The sequence below is a fragment of the Fragaria vesca genome, linkage group LG2 (assembly GCF_000184155.1).
Source record: "Fragaria vesca subsp. vesca linkage group LG2, FraVesHawaii_1.0, whole genome shotgun sequence".
Taxonomy (NCBI): Eukaryota; Viridiplantae; Streptophyta; class Magnoliopsida; order Rosales; family Rosaceae; genus Fragaria; species Fragaria vesca.
In genome coordinates, this window is record NC_020492.1 from 5,032,438 (window position 1) to 5,047,172 (window position 14,735).

The 14,735-nt window shown below is 38.4% G+C and overlaps 2 protein-coding genes across 2 annotated transcripts; both read right to left on the minus strand.

Moving 5' to 3' along the window:
* Positions 1-6,241: 6,241 nt before the first annotated feature.
* LOC101312499 (myb-related protein 308-like) lies at positions 6,242-7,827 on the minus strand. Its single transcript, XM_004289818.1, has 2 exons — positions 7,171-7,827; positions 6,242-7,057 (listed from the first exon to the last, which is right to left on the minus strand). The coding sequence occupies exons 1-2, from the start codon at positions 7,431-7,433 to the stop codon at positions 6,520-6,522; spliced, it is 801 nt and encodes a 266-aa protein (XP_004289866.1). The 5' UTR covers positions 7,434-7,827; the 3' UTR covers positions 6,242-6,519.
* A 2,538-nt stretch (positions 7,828-10,365) lies between these two features.
* On the minus strand, positions 10,366-14,229 carry LOC101312209 (L-ascorbate peroxidase 3, peroxisomal-like). The gene is made up of 9 exons (XM_004289817.1): positions 14,102-14,229; positions 13,757-13,881; positions 13,224-13,273; positions 13,030-13,095; positions 12,870-12,918; positions 11,989-12,071; positions 11,818-11,897; positions 11,593-11,695; positions 10,366-10,594 (listed from the first exon to the last, which is right to left on the minus strand). The coding sequence occupies exons 1-9, from the start codon at positions 14,212-14,214 to the stop codon at positions 10,406-10,408; spliced, it is 858 nt and encodes a 285-aa protein (XP_004289865.1). The 5' UTR covers positions 14,215-14,229; the 3' UTR covers positions 10,366-10,405.
* Between the last annotated feature and the right edge of the window lie 506 nt (positions 14,230-14,735).

Genomic DNA, 14,735 nt, shown 5'->3' on the forward strand with positions numbered 1-14,735 from the left:
GATCATTCATACTTCTATATGATTAAGGAGATGTATGATTAAATGGATTTGGACGGGAGTGCAATTATGTTTGACATATAGACGTGAAGCATATGATTACTCCTAATTCTAGTTGATTAAGGAGATATACATGCAAGCTGTGCATATCTGTTTTGCATACACGTCCAGAGTTATAGTATTTCAATTGAAGAAGGAGACAATTATCCATGCTTGGCTTGAAGGACAACACGAGCATGTGTTGCTTGCATGAGAAGGGGTTGGTTCTATTCCTTAATCATGTGTACATGATACGTATGCACATCTAACATGATAAGCTTAGAAGGCCTTTAGGTCTCCACGAAGTGATTAACATCGCGTACGCCACATTTATCGTTGAAGACTTCTACAAGTCTTTGATATGCTTTGGGCCAATACCAGTGGCCCTAAATAGCTCTATATAAGAGAGTTCGAGTAGACCCTCTAGACACAATCAATCATACAAAACAACTGCAAATCTTCGAGATCCTCGAAACCCTAAGTTCTAAGTGCACCTCGCCTTAGATCTCAGAGCCCGTCTGGACTCGCCTCTCTTTCCCAATTGTTGCTCTGCTCGCTTCGAACAGTGAGTATCGATTCACAGGTGACTAGATAGTTTGCTCGTAATTCCTCGCCCGCGAGGTGACACCGGAGCTCTACTTCGCCTGATTAGAAGTCAAGAACGCGCACCGTTCTCGTTCCGCGTCCGCGCGGTGGCACGCCCTGCAAACCCTAATTTACTTTAGGTAGCACAAGTTACCTCTCTACCCCTGCTGAGGATCGTGACCAAAACAAATAATACGAATTAATATATAAACAACGAAGGCCTTGACCCTAGCTAACACATTATACAATACGGATACAATGCATCTTCGACGTACATTGATCATCTTGTTAATTCTTTTCTTCTTTTTTCGTTAATGATGTGATAGCTCTGTAACTCCTGCATCAGCCATGGACATTTAAAAACTTAAGAGTACGTAAGGTTTAAGCTCTAAAAATGTCAACTTAATAAGCATTTTTGGAGGGAGATCGATCCACCGGTACGTCGTTACATGTTAGTTTTGGGAGCTTTACTTGTAAAGTTATTAAAATTTTATTTCTTAATTTCAACATTTAGATGATTATATTCCTTCGATCAACCTTTAAGCCTCGATCAATAAAACCCTAATTCCAGCGGTCAGAGCTTGCAAAAGTCCAAATGCATTATTGGCTTAATTTAAGTCTCCAAAATATATATAAGACTAGTAGAGTAGCGGCAGGTGAGGGTTAGGTTTAATTTGTGTTAATCTATAATTCAGATTGTAGCTTACAGTAGTAGTCGTATCCCTGCAAATATTTAAACGAATCTGCAGATCTGCTATATCATAGTATCATACATTCACGTCCTAGGAAAACAAACACATTATTCTTACTGGTACGTTTATAAAATGTAGTTGTCTGATTAAGCATGGCAATCTAATGAAAATGGGCTAAAAGCTAGCTAGCTCATAGACTCATAACTCATTGTATATTGTTGCATAGTATTGTTGAATATTAGGTACTGTTTGCTCATAGATCCGAGTTATTGGATGTCAACATATATGCATGCATGTTCTTCTGGTTCCAGTCGAATATATTTAGAAAGAAACCCTAATTTAACTACTGACTAGGACTTGGAGAAGAACACGACGGCAGGATAGGTGAAAGAAAGATAATATGATATATTACACAGCAACTAATTAAGTAATTAATCAGGTGACCTCAGTAGTTAGCAGGAGAAGAAAACCAGAAGCAGAAAAGAGAAAAAAAAAAGAAAACAGAGGAAGTGTCTGGCCAGCTGAGAAGGAAAGAAGGAAGAAGAAGATCGAAGAAGAACGTCGAATTCTGTTTGCTTCTGCTGATATCTCTATTTCCGTATATTATAAGGCTATTATAAAACTGACTGTCGTAGAGATGGGGTAAAGGAAAGGAATGGCGGGGCCCAGAGGCAGCAGCGGGAAGGTGGTGGAGGGTGGGGCCACCGCCGCAAGCCAACGACGACGTCGGACGGCCCCAAAACGAGGGGAGTTGGTAGCGTCTTGGACAGAGACCCTCCTTTCCTTTTCAGTCAGAGACGACGACGACGGCGACGTATCAAACCCTAGCTAGCTATTCCTTCTACGTTCTTTGTTTTGCCCTTATATTATCCAACCATTTACGGCGCTGCCATATACCATGTTAAACCAGTCACTGTTGTTTGATTTAGACCTAACATTCCTGAGAATAAAGCTCCATTTCTTTTTTTTCGACAAGTAATAAAGCTCCATTTCGATGGAAACCCTGGCTAGCTAGGGATTTAGTGGGCGTTAAAGTTGGATCTTTTGGCTACACTGTGTCACTGTACGTTGATTAGTTATGTATAGAAGAACCTAATCCTTTCTAATTCAAACACACATCAATAAAACTAAAATTCTTGTAAATATTACTTTCTCCGTATAAAACTTCAATTTGTAAATAATACTTGAATAACAGTTGAAGTTAAAGACTTATTTTGCAAGGAATTAAGAACATAGGAGAGCCGTGACCTGGTTAAGTATTATAGACTCAAACTTCACTAACATATATTTTCAAATAATAACCAACTTACCCAGGGACACCTGCCCACAATTTCTTAAAGATGCTAATTAATGCATCAAGCTAAAGGCAATGTGGATAAATAGTTGGCTACACCAAGCTATTTGACATTCAATTAAATTTTAGCGATGGGAGAGGAAGCTAGCTAGGGGCAATGTGGAGCATAATGGTGAAGTATTATTAGTCTTACACATGCTCATGTGGGACTCTCCCAGAAAATATAGTAGATCATGGACCCTGATGCTTATATATTGCATATTTTTGTCATTAAGTTGGACATGTTATGATCTAGCAACAGTTGGGATATTGTACCTTTCTACCAAACCAAAGTTGGGTACTTGAGTATATATGATGCACTTAGCTTCATTATTGAATCCCTAAGGTCATTTAGGTAAAACCCCAATGGATCCAGAGAAGAAACCCTAGAGCAACCATAGTGATAGAGAGGGGAACAAGCTCAAATGATTAGGTTAAAAATAGCAGAATTTTTTTTTTCTTTGGATTAATAATTAGTGAGAAGAAAGAAAGGAAGGAAAATATCTCGATGGAAGCTTCCAATGGTTCTACCTAACACCTTTGAAAAAGAAAACGCAATGTAGGAAAAGTTTGCAATTTCTTTTTCTCAATGTGGGATGGCATTGCCTTTTGTTTTTGTTTGATTTAAATTTTACTTTTCGTATTATTTGGAACATTGTGGTGCGTCGTTTTGTTCATGACCGTCTCTATGTCTTGGACTCTTGGATTTGCTTTTGGGGAAATGGAAGTCTTTCTTCTTTGGGAGATTTTGTCTGCCTCATCCAGCTAACATAAACATAGTGCATGAAACAACCATGATAAGTATGGTGATTTAGAATACACGGTAGAAATGTTGCTATGATTGAAGAATTGGTGGTCACGGATCATCAAGTCGAAATTCCAGAGAAGAGAGGGAAGGGGGAACTGCTAGCTCGATCGATGAATTTGATTTGCCATTGTCGTTCTGGTCGGACCCAAGTGACATAATAAACCAATTGAACTAGATGCTTGCTTGTTGATGAAATTTGGATGGTGGGTGTGACTCATTGACATCCTCTTTCGTCAAATTCATGATCATGAAGCAAGCAGTATGCGAACTATAACCATATGAAAAACCATGTAGCTATAGTCATTACAAATTAAGTTATAGAGGTTTCACTTTTATGGTTATATAAGAAGGTATGACATAGTTAAACTTGTTGTCTTTCAATGTTGTCCATCAAAGTTTATACGCGCGAGTCTCCTCCTCAACGTTCTTAATCGTGGGAGGGTGACTTATAATGAAGGTCACCGGCCAGTTTAGAACCCTAATTCTCTACTCTCTAATTAAAGAGAAAATGATCATGAAAAATAAAATTTGAAATGTATGCCGGGCAATAATAATCAAACATTATGATAGTCAGACAGATGGATTTCTAGGATGGCAAATTCTTAGCTAATAAACAATGGCCTAGCTAGCCTTTAAGTAATAAACAAGCTCGTTGCCTAATGGAATTATTAGCCTTAGAGTTTACACCCTTTTTTTTTTTTTTTTTTTTTTCCGGATATAATTCAGTTCCAACTATCTGGGCATATATACTCTAGCGTTCTTAAGCCAATGACTAAAATGAAAACAAGAGTCTATCTGTCATTCTAAACCGAAGAAGAAAATCATTTTTTCTGTTACTGTGGTTGACGAATTAGCTGTGGAATATGTACGTATCTGGTAGCTCTACTTTTCTAGGTATAACATAACAATCTGGTTCTAAATGGAGTCAACAAATAAGCTAGGGGTTTCAACTCTTCTAGTTATGATCAAGTCTTGGTGGCTGGTGTGCCTCTCAATTTGGATCAAATGATTTCCAGCAGCTTCGATCTGGGTTGTTCGTTAGTCAAGCCACCAGTTGATCGAGAGCACGCAGCCCCTACAATGGAAGGAGGTTCGATCAAAAGAATAGAGTTGACTCTTCAAGTCTAATCAATTTGTTTGAACAATTTGTTTGAAGAGACTTCAATTCTTGATAACCAATTTCTTATATATTTATGAACACCGACTTCGTGTTTCCTAATTCAACGATTTTATACTTCTCCATGTTGTTAAATCTGTTATATACTTATTGGAGGTAGCTGGTCGCACCAACTTACATAAAATTAAGCCTTTTCTTGTCAATCAATCCATCAAAATACGTTATCCTAGCTATAAATCTATATGCTAATCATTTCAGATAGATTTTTCTTGCTTCTGAATTGTAATTGTTGAACACCATAATCTGTAAATAAACCATATGGTTGATTACGAGTTGTACGTACGTATCTCTTTAACAGTAATACAATTCTGTTATACGCCTATATATACCCTTTAATAGAAGAGTTACATATGATGGGTGCCGAATTGGTTGTCCATACTATGCAGTGATTTGGTGACTTGATCTCTTTCAAAATGTATGCGAGGACTCTTGCTTATGCTTTCAAGGCTAGCAATCTCCTTCAACAATGTTCATCGTCTTAATAATAACACATTTAGATCGCAACATTGTTGTGTTTTTGACCAGATGATCGATAGATCACCACAATGGTATTGTATGCGGCATGACAAACAATTCAATATGTGATTTATGCGAAATAGTTGCCCCAAAAAAACACTATGAAACGACTACCATAGGCTATGATGAAAATCTAACATAACTATTTTCCAAGTTCCAACTCCGAAAGAGGTCTTACAAAGAAGGAGAAGATCGAAAACTCAAAATGAACAAGGGCGGGAAATGTAGCTAGCTAGGTATGGTGTTCTTCATTTTGGCATTATAATGAATGAATGAAAGAATGAATGAATAGTAGGGTCTGGTAGGTTGGCTGGAGGACACCATGGAGATAATTTAAAGGGTAAGAGGTTTGGTAGAGGGATGGTACTACGGACAGTTGTTAGTTCCTTCACGCTTTTTAAATAATTTGTTTTTTTGGGGGACCTTTAACTAAAGAAGGGATAGGTTACCCACCACTCCCTATCTTCCTCATTTCTCCTCCTCTCAGAGCTTATCCATTTCCTTCCCTAATAAAAATCCCATGCCCTTCTTCAACAACAAGACAAAACCCCCCAATAAAGAATCTATCATCAACACATTCAAATTCAATGTTATAATTCATTGCGAATTTAGAAATAAATAAATGAACCATAAATGTGAGTTTGAATATCTACCATAAGGGAGGTAGAAGTGAAACTTGTTCCAACGGTAGAGGCATAAGAATCATCATGAGTGTATACGTGTATCGAGCCTTTTTGATGCAGGTAAGAACCTAACAAAAGCATAACAATTACATTTTAAAACTTTTTTCACTTTTTTTTTCATTCATGTCGATCAAAATGAAAAACCGACCTAACAAAGAGAAAAATCTGATTAGACGAATTAAGATAAAAAAGACTCGTATCGTAACTGAACCAACTTATTTATCACAAAATTAACTTCTCACTATTCTTGATTCGGGTTGATTTAAACAAAGCAATTACAACTAGAATATTTACCAACTCTTTCTTAACTTTGCTGGTAACAACAACCACCATAACATAGAGCATTTAACACCATTTGTAAAAATAGAAAAGAAAAGAAATAAAAACATCAGTTGAAGATTTGGTGTGAGTCTGACAAACCCAATTTGTCCTTTCAAGAGGAAAGAAACAATTTCTTCTTTTTTTTTTTCTTGTTCAAACAGAAGACAATTCACATTCAGATAAATGATCAAAGGAATTTCCCCAATCAGCTGTACTGGTATTTATACTAAATATGCTCTAATAGTCATAAAAATTAGAGACATAAGAGGGAAAACATCAAGGGATTAATATCAGCAATCTCTTTCTGATCATTCCCCCACTCAACTTAAAACTACATATTACAATTTCATGACTCCAACTAATCATTCTTATTTCATCTCCAAGCTTCTGTAATCCAACACCCCATTTTTCAACCCCAAGAAATCATAAGCAATATTACTAGTGCCAGCACTGGTGGCACCAATATTATCAATCCCACAGCTACTGCAACTCTTTGAGTCCTTTAACCCCATACTGCAAGAAAAGCAGAAAGCCCTTCTTCCTCCACTCTTCAAAGACTGATCAGCTGGTTTGATCTGGCTAGGAGGACTAATTCTAAGCTCAAGATTCAAATCTGGACACTTTTCTTGAACTGGGCTAATCAGTGAGTCTCTGCTGCTCACAATCCCAATACTACTGGTGCTGATTTTCTGATCTTCTTCTTTAATAGCAGAAGAAGCAGCAAAAGAGATAGTAGTGGTGGTTGTGGCAGAGTCCTGAGTAGTAGGAGTTGTTGTTTCATTGAGTGGCCTGTGAGTTGCAGGGTCTATACCTCTTGTCAAAAGCTTCCTTCTTATATGGGTATTCCAGTAATTCTTTATCTCATTGTCTGTTCTTCCCGGCAGTCTCCCGGCAATCAAAGACCATCTAAAAGAGAACCCAAACAAAACCCGTTAATGTTAAACAACCCAAAAAGCTAGCTTGCACACAACTTGAAAAAGTTTGTGTCTTTTTGCTCTCCCTAGTAAGTAAATACTTACTTGTTCCCAAGGAGGCTATGGAGCTTGATGATGAGCTCATCTTCTTCTTCAGTGAAGTTGCCGCGCTTGAGGTCCGGTCTGAGGTAGTTGATCCACCGCAGCCTACAGCTCTTGCCGCAGCGAAGAAGGCCGGCGGCTTTGGGCAGCGAGCGCCAGCAGCCTTCACCGTGAGCTCGGATATAAGCAATGAGGCGATCATCTTCTTCTTTGGTCCAAGCTCCTTTGTTCGTGTGAGCCTTTTCACAGCATGGAGATCTCCCCATTAAGCAAAGTTGACGACTTTAAGTTGCAGCAGCTGCTAGAGATGTTCTTGGCTCTGGTTTTGTTGGGGGCAGTAGAACTGGAAATGGTAGAGGAGTTGCTATTTGTATTTGCTGAAACATAAAGGCCGGCCCTTGTGGAGGACTTGGCGTATGATTTTATAGGCTTTTGACTAAAAGAGAGAGAGAAGAGAGAAGGGACCCTAATTGCTTCTAGATGCGAGTTGGTGAGACAGGTTAGAGGGGAGTGGCTGGTGGCCTCTCTTCACTTGATCATATATACTATGGCATCAATCACATATAATAAGTTAAAGGGACATTAACTGAGGCCCTACAGGTAAACCTCAGGTAGGTGTAAAGTAAGGTTGGGGAAGATGGGTGAGGTTTTTCGGGTTCTCTGTACTGTTCCGGAGTTTATCTCCTTCTGAGTCGTTAGATTAGCTTAATTGTGCGCGATGGTCTGCAAATAAATATTAGAACATTGTAGAAATTTTAGAGATTTACAAATTCTTTGTGATATGCTGGTGTCCAAAAACTAGAAGATAAAATGAACTCGAGTTTGCCTCACTAGACAACGTAATAGGATTATATTAATGATGTAGTTGGTAGGTGTCCAATTGACCATACTCACTGACCATGAGACTTGATTTGAATTTTGATTATTTCAACTGGTTTTGGCTTTGAATTCTTCAGACCTTCCAATGGAATGTCATCATGATCCAGCAGCTGATCAGTAAATGTGGATTGCAGGAGGTAGAGTGGGGGATTTACAAGCATATGTTTGGACTTGGATGAACTGAGGCAGATTCATAAAGCAATGAATTCTTTTATAAGTTTGTTGGTAGTGGGTTTTTGGGAAGAAAGGTCACAAGTGGTTTGGCTATTCTTGTGCATAAGTACAGAGATGGTAGTTGTGGTTCTTTATTCTGTTGGTAAATGCATGAGAGAGAGAGAGAGAGAGAGAGAGAGAGAGGGCTTCTAGAAGAGATGATGAGAGGGAGGAGGGTATACGAAAAGATAAATGAGTGTGGTTGTAGTTGTAGTTGTATGTGGGCTTTGGTTCACCCTCCACTTTTCCTTTTCATCCCCAACCTTGTGGTGCAAGTTTAGGCAACAAAAGAGGGGTAGGGTTAGGGATGGGAAGGTCTTGATTCACTTTTTGTTGTTATCTCCCTCCCCAATTTGCAAATTATTTGTTACCCACCACACCATACCACACCACAAGTGCACTCTCTCTCTCATCATGAAATTCAAGTGGAAGGTAGGAGTTAAAAGGATCATGGGAAGAGGTTGTTTTCAAAGGAGGGAAGAGAGTGAGAGAAAGGTCCACTTGTGTTATTATTTGTGTGTGTGTGTATTTCTTTCACCTACCTTTTCATCCTTTCTGAACTGTCCTGGCAGCCACCCTAAGTCCAAACTCTGCCCCTTTCCCTCTGATGTTGAACCCTTTGGCATGATTTAATGATTTTTGATCTCATTTCCCCCACAAACAACTTGCTTCCCCTTTCCTCCTCTCAAAACCCACCTACATAACCTCATCCATAGCTGTTGCATTAAATCCATTACCATAAACTAGCAACAGAAAAATCCCTCTAAGCCAAAAACCAAATCAATAAGATGTTGTTTGTTAAACTTAGTAATAACCAAATTGCACACTTTGTGCAATTTTCTTTTCCTCACAAAACCCACATGCATAACCACCGCAGGTAGATCTAAGAAGATGGCTGAAGCTACTCAACTGATAAAGTGTTCGATAAATCGTCTCAGAGAAACTAAGACAATCATAAATAATCAAGTGGCACGAAATATAACGTAAATCATTTCCATCTAGAGCGCAGTAAGATTGATTCTAACCTCTCAACAATCGCCATTCTCAACGAACTGCACTCAATGATTGCCTAAGTGTTAGGCTGTGTTTGTAGATCACACAAGTGATTAAGCAGCAGAATGGTCTCTATCTGCAACCAGTTTTTCCTACATTAGCACATGGACAATGAAGCACAATTAGACACTAAACGTGGAATAAGAATCAAATTAGAATTAGAATTAGGTAAAATTGGTTAAAGGGACTTGATCAGGGTTCTGGATCGAAGAACATACTCACACAATCAGTGGTGACCAGCCAGCACATGAACACGTGGAGATCATGTGCTTAGGTAGAGAGGCGACTCGTGGGACAGTGGGGGAGTGTCCCTTTGAAACCCTTTTACCTACCACTTTGGCTGCCCTCCCCTTCCCCATGTGGGGCTCTTTAGGGGTCTCTATTTCTCAATGACCCACCATTGGTGTATAACTGGATATAGAGCTTCATAAAATTTGGGGTTCCTCCTCCTACTGAAACGTTCCTAGTATTTGGATATAGACAACATCCATTTCCCTATAGATTAATTTCCTACCATATTATAGGGGAGGCTGGACTTCAATCCAGGTCCTCAACATTGGCCACCATCTACTATCTTACCGGCTACTATGACTATCACCAACCAAACCATGTTTTAAGGACTTAACCAAAGAGCACATAAATGACACAAAAGAAGGTGATCAAGAAGGAATGCCAATCAGAATGAAGTAGGTCCAGTACTATATCGGGGTTAATGACATACCTTTGGTGAAGCATACCAGTTTGCGAAGGAAAGTGCTAATCTGATGTAAGAAGCAGAATAATGAAAGAAACAAAACTGTTTAACATGCCAGTGTGCCTGGTCATTCCATAACCAACTATCTTTATAGGATGTCATATTCTATGATTTATAAGTCCTCATGTCAGCTGTGCAAATATAATGTTTACTTCAAAATGACTCAAAAGTTCTACTTGTATGATGTATCTAGTAGTAAATGTAGCAGCTAAGCTGCACTGAAGGAATGAGTTATTAATGTCATCAAAGATGAGAAGTACAGACCTCTCTCAGATCTAATCGAAAATAAAACTAAAAAACTAAATTCATAAGGGATCGAAAGTATTCAGCTGAGCAAGTCTACATTCTTTTGCGAGCTTCATACAAGTAGCCCAGGATCACAACAGCAGCACAAACTGCAACTCCAACTGCGCCTTGTGCCAGTACGGTGCTATCCTTTGCAATGATCTTAGAGGAACTTGAAGTAAACCCAAGCTCAGAGAGTTTCTTATGTGATTCAGCATAATCTCTGAAGAATGCCTCCTCATCCTGCCATTGCCAAATTTTAGCAAATGAGAAAACAGAAAGCATAGAAAATAGAGACATCAAAATCTGAACAGCATTTCCACATCTCTTATCCTATAATTCTTCCCCCTCCGGTTACTCCCATTTCAAGGTCTCACTCCTCATCCAAATCCCATGGGGTACTTTCATACCCCATCTTCACATGTTCACTCCTCATTTCTTTTTCCATATAAACGTGGAGATGTACACCCGTAATTTATCTATAATGATGCACGTTCTAAAAGAAATAACCTAATAAAGCATTACCTAACTTAACGAATGCCAATGATACCATTATAAAAGTAAGTATGGGACGGGACAGGTCACCAACCATCCTCATCTCCATCAGCGAGTCACCCATTTTGGGTAGTCAATTCCCATCCCAAGAAGCACAATCACCTGAAGGGCTGTTCTATTGCCACAATACAGCAATGAGCCAAGTCTAACCCAGTATTAATTACAATCACCTCAGCAAAGTCTATTGTAGAATTGATTACACTAGTACGTAGGAGACCATCATGTTTACGTCAACACAGAAGTCACAGGGACATTCATTTTAAAAAAGAAAGAACAAGAAGAAGTCGCATGGACTTGATAAAACTTCGATTAGAAGCAAAAATAACAAGAAGGCTACTATACTCGAGTGGTCTCCATTCCTAGTTCATAAGAACAAAAGCTCTTAATCCAGACCAAAACCTGTTGTAGTGGGATTGTTTAAAATCTACCAGGGGATAATACAAAGTAAGCCAACATATAGATAGCCCAATCAAACTCAACCAATTTCCAAGTGGTTCGAGGTTAGGGTTGACCAGATTATGCACCAAGGGAAAATCAGTCAGGCACATTTGATAATGTCATAAAGGCAGCACCAACTCCTATGTAATACTAAAAGCAGTTCTGAAAGTCCCAAGACTGTAGTCAAGCAGGACTGAGCTATACAATATTTTCCAGCAGTAAGATAGAACTAAACAAGCTCATATTACCTTTGCATATAGCTCAACAAATTTACGGAACTCAGCATCATCTAACAGAGCTGTATCTGATGGGAGTTTCAGCAATCCCTGTGATTCGCCTTTCAGCAATTCTCTGGTATCAACAATAAGTACACATGTATTCAGACCAGAATGAAAAGAGTACAAATGCATGAAAGACATGCATCCGTTATAATATACAATTATGAAATTTTCACCATCATGTTCAAGTCTTACATGAAGTATGAGTTATCAAACTTCAGGGGTTCCTGAGTCCAAGGACCATCAAAACCAGATCTCTCCGGATGTGCCCTTCCCTACAAGGCAATAAAAGATTAGCACAGAATGAGCATGTGATCTATCTAATACTAAAGCAAAGCTATAAAGAGAAACAAAAGGAATATTTACCAGTGTATGAGCCCCAGAGAGTGCAACAATATCCTTGTCAGATAACCCCATTCGATAGAAGATGTCCCTCAGATGTGGTGCCCCTATAATTGGAAGTTCAATCAACAGAAATTCAACATACATATTACTCAACATAAATTGCTGAAGCAACGGAAACACACAAACACGGGATACGTAAGCTATAGCATGCTCAATTACATTAACAAAGCAAGGATAAACGGCGCCCAGGAAAGGAGGCCTTGGGCAGGGATGATGGAGTTCAACATGGGAGCAAGCAGCTACTAGAAATGCCAGAGCTTCAAAAATAATTGTCATAACATGTATTTATATCTTTAAGTATATTTGAAGAAAAGCTTTACTTATAGTTCCCCATAAAATATTATAGTGTTTCAACAACAAAGAATAGAGCTGATATATTGTGACTTGGATTACTTCAGTCTCCGCATGAATCATAAGTGTTTCCCAATTCACTTTAAAAAGACATAAAAGAGGACCTCAATACCAAATCCATCTCATCGCTCTATACCGCATACTTCTATCAGATGGAAACTCAAGCTATGTGTACAGACCAGAATTTGGAAGAAAATAATGAATCAAGTTGACATGATCCAATAAGATCTGAACTGCTCTCTTATTTGTTCTCCTCATTTTGCACTACAAAGCACCGAATAGAATGCCAATATATAACAAAAATGTTACTAGCAGACCTCTCATCAGCTCATCTAGTTTAACTAGAAAAACTCTAAAACTTCCTGAAAATGAATAACATTCAAGAAGCTATGATCAAGTCGAGATGCTAGCATGAAGCAAACCAGAAGACCAATATATTTGCAAAGGCTGTATGAAACTTGCAAAATCCTATGAAAGGTATTGCAACATACCTCTTTTAGCATCTGGAAGTCGTCCTTCCCTCGGAGAAATTTTTGAATCCTAAGCATAACGAAAAAACTCTTAGATAGAAAACAATTGACATGCAATTTGAAAAGCAATTATGATGAAAAGAGCTATTATCTTAAAATAAGAAAGTGACCCAGTACATACCTTCCTGCCAGGAGTAAAATCAACAGTGGGGCCTCCAGTGACCTCAACAGCAACAACACCAGCAAGCTAAAAATGAAGTAATTTTATCCTTTATTAGCTTCATTGAAGTATCCATGCTATGTCCAAGAAACTTAAGGAAAATACTAGTATTTTAGTTTGGAAAGCCAGAGTCACTTTTGTAAAACTATAATCACCTGGTATAGGTCTGCATATGTAATCCTTGGATGCTTAGACTTTACTTCCTCTGACATCAGAAAAAGAAGCATCCGTCATACAAGTATGATGAATAACGCAGTGGAATAATTCTACGTGATTCACAATTCAATGTAGTTACTGTAGATTAGTAATCATAATATCTTACACTATAGCCAGAAGCATATAAATTTTTACAGTGTTGTCACTAATATTTCTGTAGATTTTTTTATTTTTTTATTTATACAAATGGCGTCTAAAGCTTCCGAAACTAAGGATTCTCCATCCGGTCTTCTACATTACATATACAAGACAGTAAAAACAAAGGAAATAAACTGTCTACAAGGACTTGAGCTATCCAAATTGCAAACAAGAGCAGTATTACCGTACAATTACAGTCACACAAGCAACAATCACAAATCCAAATTAACCTGTGTTTGTTTAATGTGTAAAATACTTTCTCCAATTCTAAGATAAATATTAACAATAAAAAGTAAGTCAATCACGAATTCATAGACGAACGATATGAACATACCGCAAAAATCAACAGCTTTCTTCAATCCACTATTAGCGCCGTGAGTATACTCTTCCTCATTCCTAATCGAACCATTAGGTCCGCCGGTCTTCGTCTTCGCATCGTAAGTACCAGCATCGTGCCACCTACACATCACGGCGATTACAATTCCAATCAAAATCCGTGCAAGTAATCACATGCAACTATGAACACAGCGAGTGACATTTACGTTTAGCTACAGTAAACAAAGAACAATCCAACCGATATTCAGTCAATTTTCTCTTGATTTTTCTCAGAAATCGAATTATTCGAGAGAGAGAGAGAGAGAGAGAGAGAGAGAGAAGAAGAGAGAGAGAGAGAGCGTACGCTAATCGGAGCATGATCGGAGCGCAGTTTCGACTGGAAATGAGAGCACGGAGATCACGGCGAGCCTTATCGATTTCTTTGAGGTACTCTCTGTCAACGACCGGCGGCGCCATCGGAGCAAAGACTGAGTGCTTCTGCGGCGACTCGGAGAGAAGAGGAAACGATCAGAGAGAGAGAGAGTGTGTTGACATGTTGGCAGAACTTATTCAACACAAGGATTCCTAGTGAAGAAAGGAAAAAACTGTTATATGATCTGGAGGTTCAAGTGTTGATCACAAGTCTGCATAATTAGTGGTATTACCTCAAGTGTTACAGGTAATGAGTTTTCACTGAATCGTTTATGGTAAGTCAATCTCTTTGTGAGTTAATTATCTTTGAGTGAAAGATTTCTGGTAAAAATCTTATGTTTAGGATTTTCCATATCATGTTCCTTAGAGTGTGCTTATTTGCAGGATATCTAATTACTTTGGGATATTTGACTTGGTGTTTTACCAAATCAAGTTCATTAGAATTAGTTATCTGCATAACTCGTGCTTATCTGGTTTTGTATGTCTATGTGCTTCATCATTGGCATCAACATGATCAGGAAATTGAATTACATATTTTTAATGACTTTGTTATAGCAGTAAACTGG

Coding starts and splice junctions, on each gene's coding strand:
- LOC101312209 (XM_004289817.1), bottom strand. CDS start 14,214: ATGGCGCCGCCGGTCGTTGACAGAGAGTACCTCAAAGAAATCGATAAG. Junction 13,096..13,223: donor CATATGCAGACCTATACCAG/GTGATTATAGTT, acceptor CTTCATTTTTAG/CTTGCTGGTGTTGTTGCTGT. Junction 12,072..12,869: donor ACTTCCAGATGCTAAAAGAG/GTATGTTGCAAT, acceptor TTCCAATTATAG/GGGCACCACATCTGAGGGAC.
- LOC101312499 (XM_004289818.1), bottom strand. CDS start 7,433: ATGGGGAGATCTCCATGCTGTGAAAAGGCTCACACGAACAAAGGAGCT. Junction 7,058..7,170: donor CATAGCCTCCTTGGGAACAA/GTAAGTATTTAC, acceptor GTTCTCTTTTAG/ATGGTCTTTGATTGCCGGGA.